Source organism: Corvus kubaryi, unplaced genomic scaffold (assembly GCF_017639235.1).
Source record: "Corvus kubaryi isolate FWS band 111438036 unplaced genomic scaffold, C.kubaryi_AGA036_p1.0 74, whole genome shotgun sequence".
Lineage (NCBI taxonomy): Eukaryota > Metazoa > Chordata > Aves > Passeriformes > Corvidae > Corvus > Corvus kubaryi.
In genome coordinates this window covers 16497251-16516626 of record NW_024582061.1, presented here as the reverse complement: position 1 = coordinate 16516626, position 19376 = coordinate 16497251, and the positions used below count along the sequence as shown (strand labels likewise).

At 41.8% G+C, this 19376-nt stretch overlaps 1 protein-coding gene across 6 annotated transcripts in view; it reads right to left on the bottom strand.

Moving 5' to 3' along the window:
- The window catches only part of GRAP2 (GRB2 related adaptor protein 2), a 105428-nt gene that overhangs the window by 14113 nt on the left and 71939 nt on the right, over positions 1-19376 (bottom strand). For 5 of the 6 annotated variants that reach the window (XM_042050744.1, XM_042050743.1, XM_042050741.1 and 2 more), the window contains 2 exons: positions 3207-3309; positions 44-135 (listed from right to left, as the gene is read on the bottom strand). In XM_042050744.1, the coding sequence (XP_041906678.1) occupies positions 44-135; positions 3207-3284 (170 nt within the window). In that variant the 5' untranslated portion in view covers positions 3285-3309. Of the gene's footprint in view, positions 1-43; positions 136-3206; positions 3310-8466; positions 8560-19376 lie in introns of those variants that run through there. The other variant, XM_042050742.1, reaches the window with a different exon arrangement.

The following is a 19376-nucleotide window of genomic DNA, read 5'->3' as shown; positions in this document are numbered from 1 at the left end:
TGGGAATGTGCCATGGTGGTGACACCATTTCTGTCACACTTACGGGGGAACATGGAAATCAATGAAGTTCTTAGGAACGTAGCCCTCGTGACTCCTGAGCTCAGCCTTGTACCACTCTTCCTGGGAGCTCAAAATCTGCAATGGAGAAACGGATGGAATAAATGTGTCTCCTGAGAAAAGCAAAAGTAACCAAGATTCTGGCAGAAACCTATAATGCCTTGTAAGAATAAAAGAAAATAGTACACGTTCTCTACTTCCCACCCAGAGTGCAACAAGGTTAGTGGCTGATGACACTCCACAGCAAACAAGCAATAAAAAAGCCCAAGCAGAATTAGACAGATTGCTTGTTAACTTTACCGCTTTGACTGACTGCCTGTCTGTGTGCCCCTGATGACTGTGAAATGGAGAAATTCAGCTTTGAAAGACTTAATAGGGGTTTAAGGTATTCTCTGTGCTGCCTTTTATAGTTGGTACTGGAGCATCTCAGATTCAAAAGGGAAGAAGAAAATATCTGTGAAAACTCCTCCTCCATATGGGTATGGAGGGATATACAGCTGTATCAGTGTGTGTTATGACTGCACAGACGTTACCATGTGCTCTCACACATCATTTCACAAGAGATTCTTGAGGGTTAAATCTTCAGCTGCACCAAGTTATGCCAAGGTAGATAAAAGAAGGAGGTAAAAAGTGTTTTCAAGACCCTATTATACTTAGGAGATTGTAGGATAGCTGGAAGTGAGTCCACATCACACACTGGAGCAGCTTCAAGGGTCCTCACATTAATGTTAACTGTAATGGTCCTTAGAAACTTCACTGCTGACCAGGGAGGGCACAAATTCATGGCACCCTGGCTAATGGCCCAAGATACAGCCCTAAGCTAGAGGAGAGAGGACAGGAATACAACCACACTGGGATTTTACTGCAAATGTTGTGGTCTTTGGTGTTTTGTTTGACATTCCAACTCCTGGGACAGGATTCTGCTGTATGAAATAGACCATGTTTCTGCTCTTTCTGGTTTTGGAGAGGAGCCTAAAAGCATGAGCCATGACAGTTTTAGAAGGAAAAAGCAAGTGGAAAAGCCTTAATTTGAAATCTATTGTTAACAGTAATAATACTTAGTTTGTGAGCCAATCTCATGCTTTTGGGAGCCTAAGGCACATTCTAACTGCTTCGTATCGGCAACAGGATGTTACTGTCTCTGGAGCCAATTTTTCATTGCCTTCCCTGCCACGTAGGCCTTTTTTAAACATTTGGATTCAGAAAAGTTAAGGAATAGAAAGCTGTGGAATTCCCTATTTGTATAGTCACTGCTGTCCTCATGCCTGGGTGCTGGGTTAAGGATCTTTCTTCACTGCTGTGGCCAAACACAGGGGATGATAGCTACTTCCTGCTCATGCTCACGCCCTGCTCTGTTGGAAGTGAGGTTTCCAGAAAGACCCACCTGCTGTTTGTCACTGCAGGGCTGGCAGGTTTCTCTCAGTGTGTCATCCTCTCAGAGAAGGATGTGTGGGGGGGTAAGAGGGTGGATTTCCTCCTGTCGCTGCTGGTTGAGGGCCTCATGTTTCCTGTTTTGTAATCTCTACATCAATACTTCATCTTATCTCCTTTATAAATCAGCAGGTTGTTGCAGGCAGCATGAGGGGGCTCATGATGGGGTATGAATGTATGTGTGCCTATGCCAGAACAGAGCTGTTTGGCTGATTTACTGCTACTTTGGCTTGGGTGGCTAAGGTATTATTTTGTTCACCTCAAGGACATTAAAGCAAGAGGCAGTTTGATTTTTCTGGTAGTGAATTCTCTATGACAAGTAATAATAATAAAACTGGTGTGTAGTGTTGACACTTTTTATCAGTAGCTTCCAGCATACTTTGGAAGGAAGCTCTAGCTTATAATGATTTTACAGGAAGGGAAATTGAGGAACAGAAAGAAAAGTGATCTGGTCAACACCATCACCCCAGCCAGGGACTTGATGGAAGTCTCCTGAGAAAAAAGGTATCAGTAAAGGTCATGTGATAGTAGGGACTGACTGGGGAAGAATTAGGAATAAGAGTGTTTATCTGTGCTGAAGAGAGGCAGTGATTTCTCCAGAAGCTTCTCACAGATCTTTGGAAAAATTTGGTATTAATGAGTTCTGGATGCTATCATCTTTGTCTAAGTGCCAAGAATTAAAAGGCCAATAAAATTAAAAAATGGTGGTGATGGAAAAGGCAAGGCTGACACCCAATATCTGATTATTAACTGGAATATTTGTGACTGAACAGAGAGGTAGCAAAGTCTCCCTGGCCAAACAAGGGTTTACATCCTACTATTGTACATCATCCCTTTGGACAGTGGAGGAGTTAAGGCCTTAGAGAGGAGTAATACTCAGGTATTTTCAACTGAAACAGAATCTCTGGGGCTGAGAAGTGGATAAGTAATTCAAGTGACTTCATCTGTGGGACTTCCACAGTATTAACAAGAACTGTTCTATCATAACACATACAAATCAAGTTTGAAGAGACTTCCAGACGCTCTGTATTGTATATGATCAACTCTACTTCTGCCATTGCCCCATTGCTAAATTCCCGTAAGGGTGTGTATAACATTATTAGACCAGGACCTCTTGAAGTATTCCATTATGTGTGTAACAGACTGTCTCATGGACTTTTCCTCTTCTATTTGTAACTGTCTAAAACCCCTGCAGCATCTAACAATAATTACTAACAGTGAAAAGTTAGTAAATTCTGTAATGGATAATGGTTATCTTTTAAACAGTTTTTAAAACAGTTTAAGAGCTGGAAATAAGGAAGACAGCAATCCCTCTGGACAGAACTCATCCTGCTTGCATTTAGACATAGTCATCATAATGTAGTCTCTGTGGACGATTTACCTGGTCAATGAAAACAGACAGGACCCTCAAAATCTGTCTACTGAAGATCTTGATCTCTGCCCCAGCAAAGGTACTTACCCTTCCCTGGTGACTAACAGAGGACTGCAGGGCAGCTAAATCCACAGTTTATGGACATAAAATCAAGAAAAGCGGACGCAGACTCAAGTGACCTGGGAACTGTTGTCCTATTGCAAACTCTATGGGACATGAGTATCCTGCATTTGTATCCTAGTTTATAGATGTGTCTTCAACTGTTTTGCCAAGGCAAATGGAGGCACAAGAAGATCTGGAAGCAGACTTAGAAATGCTGTTTAGTCAAGCCTGGGACTGTACTTACCTTCAACATATCCCCAGCCTGGAAGCTCAACTCGTCTTCTCCAGAAGCAGTGAAATCAAACTTGGCGATGGCTTCCATACTGAGTCTTGGGGGCAGAGCAAAGCTGGAAGAAGTATATACTTGTCAATATCTATGAGCTGCTGGGATTCTGGAGTCCAGCCTCTGGAACGCTGATAGGCAGTGCTGTGATTTGACTGTGGAGAAGCACGCACCAACTACGGGCAGCCATCAGTTACTAGACATGAGAAGACATTAGCAGCTAGAAGAGAGGGCATGGCTGAGGCTATAATTAGTTGGAAGTCAGAAGTACAAGCAACCTATAGTGTATGCTTATTCCAACAGATCTCTTTCTCTAGAGCAATCTCATGGGAAAAACATGTATAGACCAACCATTATCCTGTCACAGTTCCCAATAAAGCAAGTGACTTTGTCCTGCAACAGAAAAATGCATTTGCCCCCTGCAGGTACCTACACTTTACCTCAAGAGTGAGTCAAATTGTGGACAAAGCAAACAGGGCTGCAGTAAATACATATTTTTTTTCTTGGACAAGGGCCACAGTACTGAAGGTTGAAAGAGTTTTTTCATTGTGATGGCTTAGCATGGGTGATGAGAACTTTCAGGTAGGAAAAAACTGTTTGCAGAAAGGCTGTATTTGCTATTTTGAAGCAGGCAGAGAGTTAGCCTACCTCAGCGTTGGTAACCCAGGAGTCTGGAATGTATCAGACAGCCTGCAAACCAAAGCCTGCTTTTCAGCACCAGAGCAATGTGGCAGGGGAAGTGGCAAGATGAGCTTTGCTCCTTCACCACTTCCTGCTTGCGTTACTCGGAGGTACCCCAGCAGGACCATTTTTATAATCAAGAGTTACCGATTTCCCATGGCTGGGTCATGTACCCACAGCCCAGCGGTGAGGCTGCTAGTGACAAGCCAAGAAATAGCCAGGCAGTGCCACACTAAGCAAGTGCACTGCTGGCAGATGCTCTTGCAGCACAGCTTCTGAAGACCATCAGACAGCTCCAATATAGAAGCAACTTTTCCGATTTCTAAGGTAGGTTCATCTGGGAACAAGGATCCTAAAGCCACAGGTTCCACTACCTAATCTCAATTCTTAAAAAAACACCCAGTCTTTATGGCTTGAGAGGAAGTGCCAACTTGCCTGATCCAAAACATTCATAACCAGAAAGCGCTAGAAAGACACCGTACAAACAAATGAACAACCCTACTTAGGGTTCGATATTTCTTGTCTATTAGAACTGACACAAGATCCCCAAAATAGAAAGTGTTGATACTGAGCAAGCTTCAGAACTTTGCCACTTTAAAATCAAAAAGCTGCTGTAACCCTCCTTCTCCACAATACATGCTGTAATGTTCCTCCTTTGACACACAACCCAGGCACTGAACTACCTGTGTAGCAAGGATCCAGGGCCCAGCTCTGATACAGCACAACTTAAACTGCTGAGAATGAGCTGGGGAAAGCCTGCAGGGCAAAAGCTCTAGGGCTGCACCAGCATTAGCCCAGGGATTCCAGAGGAAAACCACCAACACAGGAAGATATAAAATCTCAGAGGAAAAACAAAACCATAGTTTAGTTGGGATAGTCAGTCTAGCTGAGGACCTGTCATGAATCATTTGGGTCATTGAGTTGAGTTGTCAGTGCCATCAGTCCTGAGCCAGCTGGTGGCAGATGGCAACCATGGAGGTTGACTCTTCACTTCTGATTGATGCCTGCAAAGAATCTTTGGGTCCCTTTACACAGGTGAGGGGTATGCTAATGTTTAGCCTAATATTTCATTAAATCCTAACTAGGTTCTGTGTGTGTTAACTGTATAAAGCAGTTATTTATTGGCTAAATTGTCTATTTCCTGCTTGCAGAGTCCCTTTGCACTTGACTAAAGATCCCTGAATAAAGTGATCCACAAGAGGGGTCATAACATCACTGGATTTTAGTTCTGAGATTTGTTACAATCACGTCTAACTATAAAAAGATGTTTACATGCTTCCTAGTGGATTCTGTTAGCACTCTCTTTTTTGCTGCTTATAGGTATATTTATATCCATGTGACTGATGAGAGCTATGAAGCACCAAGGCAAATTTTTGGCAGTCCACAGAGAGTTCTGCTTATTCAACATGAATCTGTTCTAGAGCAATTGGGATTGCTTCAGTGTCAGGGCCTCCCATGTAGGTCTGAGTACGTAGCTGAGCTGAGATCCACTGTATGCCTGCTGTTCCAACCTACTGCCTTAGGCCTTCAATACACATCAATACTGAACCATAACACCCTAAAGCACATTGGTGCTTTATTCTCAGGCTCCAGCTTTCCAGCTATTCCAAACATTTTCACCCCCTATGCTCCCTGTCAACCTACTGATGCTCTTTAATTCTTACTTTTAATACCTTTTGCAGATTAGGGTCACCCTCTGTCTTACTCTTATTCCAAAAGTTTGGTGTTACCCTGCAGGTGCATCTTGGGCCTGATTTGAGAACTGCCCTCTGTTCTTGCATTTTTGGAGCTTCAGTCTGTAACCCCCCCACAGGCAGTGTCAGCCCCATTGTCTGCTAACAGAGCATAGGGGTATTAAATTGGAGGGGAATTAACCCTTAAGGGAACTGGTTAAACAATGATATTCTTTCATGGAAGACAATTGAAGAAATAGACTAAACGAGAATTACTTTAATAAGGGTTGTTTTTCAGTGTTTTATCTTGCAGTGGTGGCCTGCTGCAGAGAGATCAGAGCCAACAGTGCAGATGGATCCTGGAACTCCTAAGTGCAGACCATTAATCCCAGCTTGAAGAAAAGAACACACTTTAACACTAAACTATTTAAATACAAATCCTGTCTTTGATTCTGTCCCTTAGATACAGACGAGACAGTGGGGGTTTTCTCTGCAGGGGGCAAGAGAGTAGAAAACCTTTCATTTTTCAATATCCCAAATGTTAAAGGTGCTACTGGAATTTGGTCCCCTCCAAAGGAGAAGAGTTTGTGAAACAGTTAAAAACTTCCCTCTCACTTTCTTTTCAATTTCAGCAATCCCAGCCTCAGGGAGAGACCAGGAGGCAGATACCTCTTCAAACAATCTACAACATGGATTAAATGTGCCTTTCATTGCCAGCAGCTGGATTTAGAAGTGGCTCAAACACCATCCACAGTGTTGGCTGTGTTGATAAATCAGCAATGTAGTAATGCTCTGGCCTTAAGCTCTTCCCCCACCAACTCCTAAAGCAACACTAGCCAATAATCCTGTCTTTGAACTCCAGCCTACCACTTTTCAGCACCTGAACTTCAAACCAGCTCTGTTTTTCTGAAGCTGTTCCTCCCTCCATCTGTAACTTGAGAATCCCCACTCTACACGGGTCAGTGTTGGGCCCTCATGAAAACTCCCCTCCCAGGAGCCCATTCTTTCCCTCTCTGCATGCAACTCCGAGCACCACCTCACAACACAGACAGACAGGTAATTTTTCACTATTATCATAACTTCCATTTCTCAAGAACCTTTTATCCCAAAGGACAGTGCTGCAGTTTGCAGACAGAGCGACAAATTCTGCTTTTAACTGCATTGTGCAACTCCTTTAAGCTTTTGATAACCAAGGACAATTTTAGACTGTGCATAATGTTCTCTGTGAAAATCACCTTTGTAGAGAGTTTAGCACGAAACATACGCAATGTTCAAAGAGGGATTTTTCAGTTCCGAGTGTGAGTTGACCAGTACCCTTCATTTTGTGCTGGCTTTCTGCATGCAGGTGAATTTTCTCTGTGGTTCACCTCTGTAACAGGGCAGATCCAAGGGGCACATTACAGCAATTCTGTGGGACTGGTGCAACAGAAGATTCACAAAATGAAAAGTGAGAAGCAGCATGGCTTTCAGAGCACAAGGTAGGCATTTTAATTTGGTGGAACGCCATTCCCTGAGCAAGAACATCAGTGTCTCTGTTGATGGAAAGTGCCATGGCCTAAAACATGTCAGCGAGCAACACAGTCTGACAGCAGAGTCCCAGAGTTTAACATCATTACCCTACACCATGTTGGTTCCAAATTCAGCAGTAACAATGCCAGGGGAAGGTCACCACCTATGAAGAGTTCATCACTCGGGGACTGCCCAGCCTCAGCCTTCCCCAACCTCACCTATTTACACCAGAAAGAGAGCAAAATTACAACAACGTGCTCGCTTAATGGAGCCATATGAAAAAAAGTTTTCATTTGTATGCCTGTAGCATAAAAAATTGCACATATCTCCAGTCTGAAGCTTCATCTACTGAGGTTTTGCACCAAGATATACAGCATGAGCTACTGTGTCTTTGTTGGGCTCTGCAAGAACAACCTATTGGACTGATGAGCAACTGGGGACAGGATTCAACCCTGAACATCCGTACAGAAACTCCAGATGACATTTCAGCAGAAACAATGGAAAAGGGACCTGTAATCTAGAAGGGCTGTGGCAGATAACAGCTTTGTTTTCACCAGCTAAGCCACATACAAGTGGCATGGGAATATTTAGCTCCAAAAACACAAACCTTTTGGTACGGAGTTAACAGAGCAGCTTCACTGACTGTCAGTGATAAGAGGATAAAATTTATAAGGGAGGGAAAGTCACTAAAACACTCAGAAATGTTGCATTTAAGTCTTGGCTATTCCACCACCCATGCCAATGCATAGCATTTGGGTTGAACCTGTGTACAAACAAAATAAGCCTCGTAGGAACTGGATTCACAGAACAAACAAACTTTCAGGACTCGATAACCAACAGCAGTTGGTAAGAAATGCCCCAGACTAGGATGGTGCTTAATCTCCCTAGGGAACCCATGTCTTCTGTGCTACTTCCCATCACGACAGAGTTGAGCTGTGCAGCAACATGGGAAGCTGGTGCAACAGCAGATCCAAAGAGAGGACCCCATGATACTGTATATGATACAGTACCGCATGATACTGTGACAGCATAAAATCCCAAATCTTTGCTGTGCTGGATGGGTCGGTGTGGGGGGACTAGGGTGGTGGTGAAATACCTCCTTCTGCTTGCCTCCCTTCTCCCTCAGATTCCAGCTGGTCAGATTTGGCAGAGGCATAGGGATTTGTCCTGCAAAAGCACTGCCCTGTTGTGAAAGCTGATAAACAAGATGGCCTTGGGATCCCCTGCTTTGCCACTACTGTACAGTACTTCAGTACTACAGTACTTCACCTTTCCTTCCAAAACCCCACTTTCCTCCCTTGTACCTTGTCCCATCCAGCTCCCCCCACTCCAGTCTCAGAGCTACGCTCAGCCCATACCTTTCAGCAGCTCTCCTCTCCGCTGGCACTTTGCTCAAAAGCAGGAGGTGCGTTACCGCCTAGGGCACGGAAGAGACGGAGGGCTGAGGCTCCTCCCTGCAGCATCAGCGTAACACATCAGCAATGGGTCCATGTGTGTGGATGGCGACAGTCAAGAGTGGGCATGGGGGACAGAGGAACAGAATTGTGTCTGTCCCAGGACAGAGTGGGGCATGGACAGTTTCCAGTCTCTAATGTCAGAAATATTTGGTACCCTGCATATTGAAAATGGTGGTGTCAGTTCAAAAGGAGCTGCCTTTGGCTGCTGCTTCAGCCCAGGGTGGTTTAACAGATGAATAAAGAAGGGTCCCTCAAAAAGTGCAAGTTCTACCCAAATAAGTTAACTAAGCTAAGTTAACTGAGAAGCCGTAAGTCCATCAAAAAGCATATCTTGAGGAACAAGTAGCTAAAGACATAAAAACATGTAATAAAATTCTTTTCAAAGACAACAGAAGCAGGAAGCCTGCCAGAGTGTGTCTGTAGGGCCGACAGATGACTGAGATGTAAAAAGAATGCTCAAAGAAGATAAGGAGGAAGCACAAAAGCTAAATGAATTCTCTGCATCCATGCATCTTCCATAGGGATACAAGGAGGTCCCCACACTGGGGTTTTCTTTGCAGAGAAAAGCAAGGGGAACTATTTCAAGATGAAGAATTGGAAGAAAAGGTTTTAGGAAAAAACAGTAAATGAACAAGAGTAAATTCAAGAATTCGATATTTTAGAAATCTTGACTGGAATCCAAACTGAACATGAAATAATAAAGGCTGAGCAATTAAACTGTAGCATACAATGCCAGGCTTAACACAGCCTCGGTACTAGGCAAAAAGCAGCAAACACAATGCCAGTGTTTGAGATGTGTTTTGAGGGGATGCAAGGCACAGGTCTGACTTCCTTATGCCTGAAATCGGTAGAAAGAATAATGATGAAAAGAATTACTGGCCCTAAGAGAGAAATAACATATCAATTCCTCATCACATAGCTTTTGTAGAAGGAAGCTGTATGGCACGTATCTGAGTTCTTTGAAGGAGCTGATGAGCATGTGGATAGAGGTGATCACTTGATATAAAACTTGCATTTCTACATCATTTTTGACGAAGTCTCTCACTAAAGACTCTTAAAAAGTCTCCTAAATTCTCAAAGAATAGGAGGGAAGGTCCTATAGAGGATTAAAAGGAAACAATTTGTGCTGTTCAAAACATTCATAAATGATCTGGAAAACATGAAGTGACAAAACTTACCGATGAGAAAAAATCCAGGGTAATACAAATTAAATCTGATCACAAAGCCTTGCAGATGGTTTTAAAAATACTGTTGAAATGCAAGATGAATCTCAGTTCTGACGACAGCAAAAGCAATGGACATGGGACAAAACAAACATAACTACATGAACACAGCAGTGAACTTAAATTAGAAATTACCACTCAGGAAAGACACCTTTGAGATGCTGTTTGAGTTCTACCAAAGTGTCAGCCGGAATTCAAAAAGGCAGGTTAGGAAGTGTCTGGAAAGTGATCGAAAACAAACCAGAAGGCACCATCTTGCCACTGTACAAGTCCCTGGGGCACCTGCTTGAATATTTGTCACTTGAATACAGCAGCCAGTTCTCATCCCTCCGTCTCGAACACAGAGACAGTAGCATTAGAAATAGCAGATAGAAAGCTACGAAAGATGACTGAAGGAATGGGAATTTTCTGAACAAGGAAGGACCAAGTAAAACACTGTGTTCCTTCACCCTTAAAAAAAGTTGTCAGAGGGATAAATGCAAAAGCAATGTCAGAAATAAAAGAGAATCATGGAAGAGCTAAACAGGAGATTTTTAATCCATCATTTCTCATAACATAAGCACTAGGAGTTCATTCCAAGAATGTCAGAATCTGGGAGGCCATAGGGAAAGAAGCTTTGACATATACTTATCCTGTTCTTACTCTCCTTCCCCAAACAGCTGTTGCTGGGCACAGCATCACAGACTGTGAGGAACTTTAACCTGACCTTTCTCATGAGCTGTGGCACTTTACCAAAAAACACCACAATGTGCTAGTCCAAGACAATTGGTCCAGCAGCAGGCTGGTAGGTGGCAGTCCCCACACGCACACACTGCCTTTTGGGGAGGCAGTAATCTCCCTGGAATATCTGCAACTTAAAATAGGGGTAGTGTGAAAATTATGAAGGACTCAGACCAGTCAGGGGTAGATACAATGAAAACTCCCTCTGAAGGGGACAATCACCAATTATTTTGCTGAAAAAATATACAGGTTCAGAAGGCAGGGGGCTAAAGGAAGAGTACAGCAGTTAACTCTTGCCATGTAGTGAAAAGATTCATGTGTGGCTATCAATACAGGAGAAATATAAATTTCTGTATAGGAAGGTGGGACACCAATCCCCACAGTCTTCTTGGGTTTAAGCCCTGTGCTTTCTTGTGGTCTGTGAATGGCATGGCAGATTACATTACGTTACACACTGGAATGATCTGATTTCCCTGTTTTCTACCATGATGTGATCTAATGGGCCCCCCAGCAAGAACGCTGCTGGTGGCGTGTCACTCATGCTCGCTGCCTGACAATGTCACAAAGCACTGCATGGATTCCTGTTATGTATCCAGAACTACTGCATTATGATATTAAATCTACTAAATGTCAAGCCATAAGAGATGGGACTTTCTATACTATAAACAAAACACTCAATACTGGCAAGCTCCCAACACTGAGAAAGGATAGGAAATAGGATCAAATAGGGAATAACTCTCTTCTCTTTCTTCTCCATTTCTATATTCCTCCTCTGTCACAGTTACGGTAACACATTAACCTCTTCACCTTGCAGAATACATCCATCACAGCTATGCTGAAAAATATGCAGAAACATCCAGATACTTCAGCCGTAAGTAATGGAAACAAACCTAATGGGAAGGACATCAGATTCCATGCATCTGTGTTTTAGCCAATCTCTACCAGACAACTGGGTAAAACCCAGCCCAGGCAGAAAGGTTATTCCACAACTACCTGCTGCAGGCTTCTTTGTCATCATCTACTACTGACACAATCCAGACAGGATGGCCAAACCACGGCTATGATACAGTCTGAGAAGACCTGGATTTAAAAAGCTTGATGCAGATAAACTTACACCTGCTTTTGCAGTTAGGTGAGTGACCCAAAATAGATGCATCTGCAAACATGTCTGAAAACTGCCTAAGAACACGCTGTCTCGCAAAAATCTTAGTAATTTCTTGCTGGCCTGAAATTTTCAAGAGAAGAATCTTTTTCCAAGACATTTTATTCACTTTAGTTTCTATCTGGGAAGCATGCAGGCAGCCAGAAAGAAAATCAAAGGGAAAAGAAAAAGCAAAGAAAAAGGAAAAAAGGTTATTTCCAACAAAACATATACATTAAGTATTTTGTCTATTCTGAATTGAGTTGATAATACATAAAGAATTAAGTGGCCTGGTTTTGTTACCCTCAAGATAAACTACTTCCCCATGTTCTTAGTTCGCTTCCAGAAAGTAACACTGTCAACAAGGGAAACAGAAGTCAAAGTGTGGAAACAAGGGAGATTTCAATTGTTGTAAGTAATTGTTGTAAGTAATAATTCAGCAACTGTGGAATTGGGAGCATCAGGACTGTAAATCCACATAAAGCTGAACGTTATGAATGGAAGCTGTCTAGTCTTTCCCAATCTCCCATCTATTCCTGTTCCCACATTCAGATATGCTGCACACAGAGCAATTCATCCTCTCACAGCTTTGCTCTCTGCAAACAGCTGCTCAGGCTGTCCACAGTGACAGGTCATTAGTGGGCAGTTATTTTTTCAGGACTGAGTGCACAGGAGTGGCAGTGCTATAAAAGCTTCCCTGCAGAGCTCTAAGAACTGATCTGGGAAGAGCTCTTTCCCAATTTGCTTTGCTTCCTGTTAGCGAAAATTGTCTTGAAAGCTCTGTGTCTTGTTGCTCACCTGCAACAGTCCTCTTTGATCATGTCCCAGGATTTTCAAAAAGCTCAGTCATCAGCATCAGTTGCAAAGCTATTGCTATTCTAGTGCTGATCTTGTCACCATCACCCTCACAAACCACATTCAGTTTAGCTGATATGACTACAGCCTACTGTGCTTGCACAAGTGGTACAATTATTTCAATTAAAGGTGTGAAGCCAATTCTCTTGCAAGAATAAGCTTTAACTGTAAGAGTACTGTTCTAATTCTATGGTTGTGCATCCAGCCAGGAGAGTGTACAACTTAACTGCCTGGTCCCATCCACATAGCACCATTTATTGCAAGGAGATGTGGCTTTAATTCTGAACAACAGCGTTAATTTGCTATTTAATTAATACAATGCTTCCCATCATTCTGCTAATTGATCTCCAAAGATACCCCCTACCATTTCAGCTGAGGAGCATCTCTGCACTTCTGAGAGATTTTTCTTTGGAAATTTATGGCTATATTTATGGCCTCTACTTTCCTATTCTAAAGAAGTATTGCCAAACTTGATGAAATTTAATATTTTCATCAAATCCTTTCAAAGCTGCCAACTTTTTCTTCTATATCCCCTACTCCATAATTCCTGCTACTGAATTATTAGTGTCTCTCTAGCAGCTTCTTGATACTAATCAGTCAGGTTCTCTACCTTCTGCATTTGTATGGTGATTACACTGAGCTGGTCTTGTGACATCCCAGGTTATCATCTTGACAGCAATTACAAGACCACAAAAATTGAACTGTCACAGAACCGACTGGAGTACCAGACAGAGGAGGAAGGAGTAGATTACAACAGAAAGGGGGAAGTTTGACTTATTTTTCTTCACTACAAAATAATTCTTCTGGATTGCCATAGATTTTCTTTAACTGCTGCCCAAGAGTCCAGACAGGAACAACTGCCTTACAGCTTCTGTGTTGCCAGCTGCTCTGATGGCATACAGCCAAAGCATGCTTGCTGTGTTCTGTAGTGTTCCATGTCAGAGGTTTCCAGTTTAGGCCCATGAACTGGGTTTCAAGGATTGGCTATTGGGACCAAAGAAGATCCAGCTCACTGTCAAGGAGGCCTCTGTTCACCACACAGGAATTTGTACTTTTCACTTGGAAATCTGGACGAATCTGCAAGCCCAAAGAAGGCTGGAAGCCACAGAACAAGAGGGACAGAATACATTCCTCATAACAGCACATTTTCCAAGCCTGTCCTACATTCATCTCACCTAAGAGCAAAAAAAGGGCCAGTTACTCAGGGCAAGGGACCATAGATCCTGTAGCCAGACCTCTGCTCTGGAGCCTTCCGCCAGCAGAACTAGTTTCTGATCTTCCTCAGCATAGAGAGAGGTCTAAGAAAACTTTCTTCTCCTTGCTGGTCTCTTCGGAGCCAAATCTTTCTTCTCTTTGCTGGTCTCTTCCAGAGACTCTTAGGTGTTAATCAATTGATCATCATCTGTGAACTATACTAAGTTACAACAGCATCAAATTTGGCACATCTCACTATATAATACATTGTGCTAATTCTTCTTTACAGTGTTCAAATCTTAAAACACAGAAGCACTGCTATTGATCAAAAAAAAAACCATCTTCCCGGTCCTTACAATTTATTACCATCCCTTCTGAACACTAACAAGTACCAAAGTAAGTCCTAGAAGCTGTTTCAATGGTACCCCGTGCATCCCTGAAAGACAAGCATGACAAGAACACAGGAGTCAGAAGTCTAGGCTATTACAATTACGGCTAATTTTGAAATAACACTTCAAATATGAGCTACAGACAAGCTAAGCAAGGGATATCAAGCCAAAATCAATGTGGGTTGCATGAGCTGCTGATTTTCTTCTTTACTGCATGCAAAGACAGTAGATGGAGAAAAGAAGGGAGAGAAAGGAAAAGAGATTCTACTTCAGTGATTTGAATCCAGTGCTGAAGTGTTCAACAAAACATTCCTTTCCAGGATTTAAATTTTCCTTTGATGAGCACCTTTTGACTCAGTGGGATTTGCAAAGCTTCCATTTGAAGCTAGCAAAAAGTAACCTCATTCCTTATTTCTTCTCCCTCCCTGCACTACACCCCTCTAATCACGATTAATATATCTAAACATGCCTGATTAAGCCAGATAGATGATGGGCTCCTAATCTGAACTGATCAGGACTCTGGAGCCGCCAAAGTGAACCTGCTGTCTCTCTATCAGACAGAGCAATACGGGGTCGGTAATGCAGCCCCATTAACTGTTTCCTACAGAATGAATTTTCCCTGACTGCTCCTTAAGAGCAGACACTTGAGGAATGCCGCCTGATGGGAAGTTGCTTTGAATCGTTTCTTTTAGCACAACTGTCGAGCAGCTCCTTCTCAAGCCCTCCAGACAAACAACTAAAGTATGAAAAATGTAGCCACTTCCTTCTATACTACTTTATTTTAAATCTCCTCATACCTTATCTTGCTAACTGCCTCTCAGTTTCTCTCATCTTTTCTTGGTAAACTTCAGCACTGACTGATATATGGTCTACTGCAAGTATGTGGTTATCAGAAAACCAACCCTGTTCCCACTGTGCCTGTGTGTGTATGCAAGCAAGGGATCTGCTTTTGTATACAGGTGGAGCTTGCACTTTGTGAATTCATAAAATTGAGGGCTGCAACAGACTACTATGATCAATACACCATATCAGTACACCAAATGAACTGTGTTCAGCGTATTTGCACTAAGATTGAAGGTTCATTGAAGGATAAATGGATACAGGGCAGAAAAAGAGAAAAATGTACACCTCTGAATTTGTTCCGGAATCTATGCACATGTACACACACCTGCTTTAATGCAGGTGTAGCCCTTTACAATCTTTATCCTCTGAGATCAGTCAAGAGGGATCAAGTGGGCATCTGACCATGTTTGGGCTCTGTGAAATCCTGTGACTATTATTCTAAAACTGGTCTTTGGTATAATTTCAAGTACCTTCAAATCTTCTCTGAATCACACCAGCTGTGAACAGCTCTGGGGAATTCTGCTAGCTGCAAGTCAGACAGAGAGATACTTCTCAAATCAATCATACAAGAGACTGGGATGAAGAGTAATGACATATTTCACACATTTATGCTACCAGGGAGGACTTTTCAAAAGTCACTTCCAAAGCAAAAGAGTAAAAACAGAAACAAGAATCTGGTACTATCAGATTTGATTAAAAACAACCAGCCACAGGCAATAAAACCCACCTACAACTAAATACAGATACTCCAAGGTGCTTTCCTTGTATTTGGGTTTCAAAATACTCAAATTGGGAAAAGAACACAAAACTGGGAAAGAATACTCATGATTCCTTATTTCCAGCTTTGACTGTCAGAGAGAGGATTCAAAAAAACATAGTTTCCAGCATGCTGTTCTGTAAATCTGAGCTCTTGCACTGTAACTAAGAGCTGAGGAATTCTGGTGTTCATGCAGGTCTGCATATGAATACACACTGGATGTGCATGTGAATGTTAACTTCCCTTTATCTACTCGAAGTCAGGCACTTTGAAACGTGAAAGGGAAATCTAGGGAGAAAACCCGTAAATATTTGTGCTAAAATAGGAGTAAGTTCACCTTATGTCATTTGTTCATTTCCACAGCGTTTATGAAACTCCTCTTTTCTATGTAAAAGATGAAAGATGCAACAGAAGGCTATGTCTTCTGGGCCTAGCACAGCCTAGAGAATTCATTACTAAGGCATTAATCCAATCTAGTAAAAATAGTTTTTAATCTTGGACTCTGTATAGGAGCAATACATTTGAGTGGGATATGTGAACAAAATGCTATGAAAATCTGCTTGTATATACAGCTGGGTACAAAGTACTATGTTTCCAATCAGCTACTGCATGTTTCTTTGATAAGGCCAGCTGATAAAAATTTGTGTAAATTGGGAAGAAGAGCAAGGTCAGTGATGAAACTGTTATTTTCCTTGCCTTTTTTTCTTTTTTCATTTTTGTAAGATTAGTCCTGTCATCACAGATAACTGTGCAGAATCCGGAACTCCAGTACTAAAATTAAATGGTGTGCCAACAGATATGATTTTGCACAAAGGTAAAACTACAACTAGCTCACTAAGAAAAAGTAAAGTTTCTTTGTCCTTTTAAAGATAAACCCATTTTTGTACAAAATTTCATGTGACTGCACAGTTTGCGGGATTTTTTTTTACAGAAGTTTGCCTTGCCTCTTTTACTTTGTATATTTTTCCTCTTGTCTTGTGCTTTTATGAAAGAATGAAATACAAAAGTCTAGTTCAACATACACTTAGCTATGATATTGTAAACACAAACATGGGAAATCTGGTAACTAGGTTTTCATGGTGCTCTTATCTTGGATGTTATATGTAATTGAAGCTCAGCCACCTTTGTTCTGCGAAGAACTGACAAACGGATACACATACAAAGCCTCGCATTTAGGTAAGGACAGAGCAACTGAAATGCTACTAGTGGAATCTGTGTTGTGGTATAATGAGCACGGTTGTGATACCTTCATTGCATAATGGCCCAACTTGCATATTTTCCTTTGGAGCCTCTTTGCTGTATTAACTATATTTTTTCTGCTTAATGGGTCTTCACAGCTCAGCTTCCATTTAAACACAGAACCTCTTTTACAAGGCCTAAGTGCTACAAAACCACCTTTCTATAAATTAAAGTCAGCCCATTTGTATCTGCATTTGGGAATGGTTCTGAAAGGGTTTTAAAAGAAATCAATTACAATAATTCATACATATAAAGATGCAACTGCCAACAGTCAATCCAACTTTTCTTCTCGTTATAAGATAAGTGCGAATGCCAGCTTGTTACTATTCCTGGGGTTTTCTCTGCACAGTGATTGTACCATTTTAAGTAGAAGTGTGGAACATATTTCATGTTTGTCAACGCATTTTTTAGTTCACTTGGATTATGATACCTCTGAAACTGAAGTGCAGCAGCAGTTCCTGAATGATTTACCATGTAGACATTTTTACTCTGAATTAGGTACAACTCATTCTTGTTTACCTCAATCCAAAATTGAATTATATAAAATTGGAATGGGTTCTTATTATTTGGAATAAAAACACCCGGGTCATACCTTAATGTAAGAATATTGGTTACTGAACTAACATGTAGACTGAAACTTACTTAAGCACAAAAAGTTGTTTATAGGTAGATCAAGTCTGACATCCTCCATTTCCCCTTCCCACAGCATGGGCACCATCATGGCAAGGAGGTTCATTGGAACCTCTCTGCATAAACCTTGTACACCCTGCAAAAATAATCATGGTCCCAGTCCTTCAGAGAGCAAGTAATCAATTGCTGCTCTGCAGCAGGGAGCCACACAGCCTTCAGACTACTCAATAGATTGCATGTGGCAAAAAGGGAACACTGTGCAAAGGGTGCGAATGAGTCATTTGACATTTCAGGTTGACTGAAGTCATTCTGCTACATTTATTTCCAATCTTGATGTGCTATCCACACTTGCATATTAAGCAGGATGGGAAGAAAGAGATTCAAATTATTTGCTACAACACATGCATGGAAAACAGCAGACTGCATGTGTGTGAGAATGAGAGATTATATGCATGAGTGGGTGAACACAGCATCATGGGAAGCGCCTTTTCTACCTTCATACAGGAGCAGGCATTCTACATGCAAGCTTGAACACATCTCAGCAAAAGTATGTTTGAACCTGTGTATCTCTAGGGAACTGATTATAAAGGAAAGATGTTCATTTGCAGCATGCCTGAATAGAGGAATAGAGGTCCCATGAGCAAACTTCAGGTGATGTGTGTTGTGTTTTCTTTGGCAAATACAAATCTGAACAAGCTGGTCTGTGTACACTTGAAGGGTAGGTATGTGTGCTGTGTGCATGTGGGTGACAAGGAGCACCCAAGAGCACGAGCAGGTGTCAGCTGAAGCTGGAATTTATACATTAGTCAAACATCATTAGCAGTGAACCACTTACTTAAGAGATTTCCATGGAAAGAATACATGGCAACCTCTCAAAATACGATCTGGCCTAACACTATGCTCCTTCACTCCTGCTTGTGCTTCCAGTTTAAAGCACAAGTTCACAGGTAGCCTGATTTCTTATAGCTCACCCCCAAGTCTGTTTGATCCTTGCATATTCAGCAACTTCAAGCATTAAGCCATTTGAAAGTACAGGCTCACCTCTGAGGCTTAGGAGCCTCAGTTCATGCACTTGGGTTTGAAACTCTGGACAAAGACACTGACTCAGCTCTCATTTAAGAAAAATGTACCTTTCCATATGGAGACAGATTCTGGTGAAATGCCTCACAGGAAACATTTTCCGAGCATGAAGAGGCAAACATACTTCATGAGCTATTCAAGTCCAAGTGATACGGACTCAGTGCTTTAAAAAGAAGATAATCTCGCTGTGAATATGGAATCATTGGGCCACACACAAACTAATTCTTGAGAAGATGAAATATTAGTTGGGTGGGGCAAGCAAAGTGGTGAAATCTTGCTTCAAGCTAAAAACAGTCTGGCTTGGTTTTGTACAGAGCCAATGATACATTTACATCTAGAAGAACAGACTTGCAGCATGCTGCATAGGTAAAGAGCACCACCAGGATCTGTGTTGTGGTTTTTTTTTTTAAATGTGTAAATTGTTGTGTCCTTGAAGTTGTTAAGATTTGCTGACTGCATGAAGCACTGTAGATCCCCCCCACTATTCTGCAATTTATTGATAGCACACTCAATTAACCTTGGTGAGAGAATACAGAGTGGACATTGTCTCTCTCAGTTTCAGTCATTTTTTGCTCAGTGACACAGTTTGCATACAAACCACTGAGGAGCAGTACTTAAATCTCCAAGTAAAAGTGCTTTAATGAAAACAAAAGTGCACATTCATGACATTGTATTCGTAGTAAGCCTTGTATGCTTCATTATCTGAAAGCCTAAACACTGGACCTAGTCATTGCAGATTA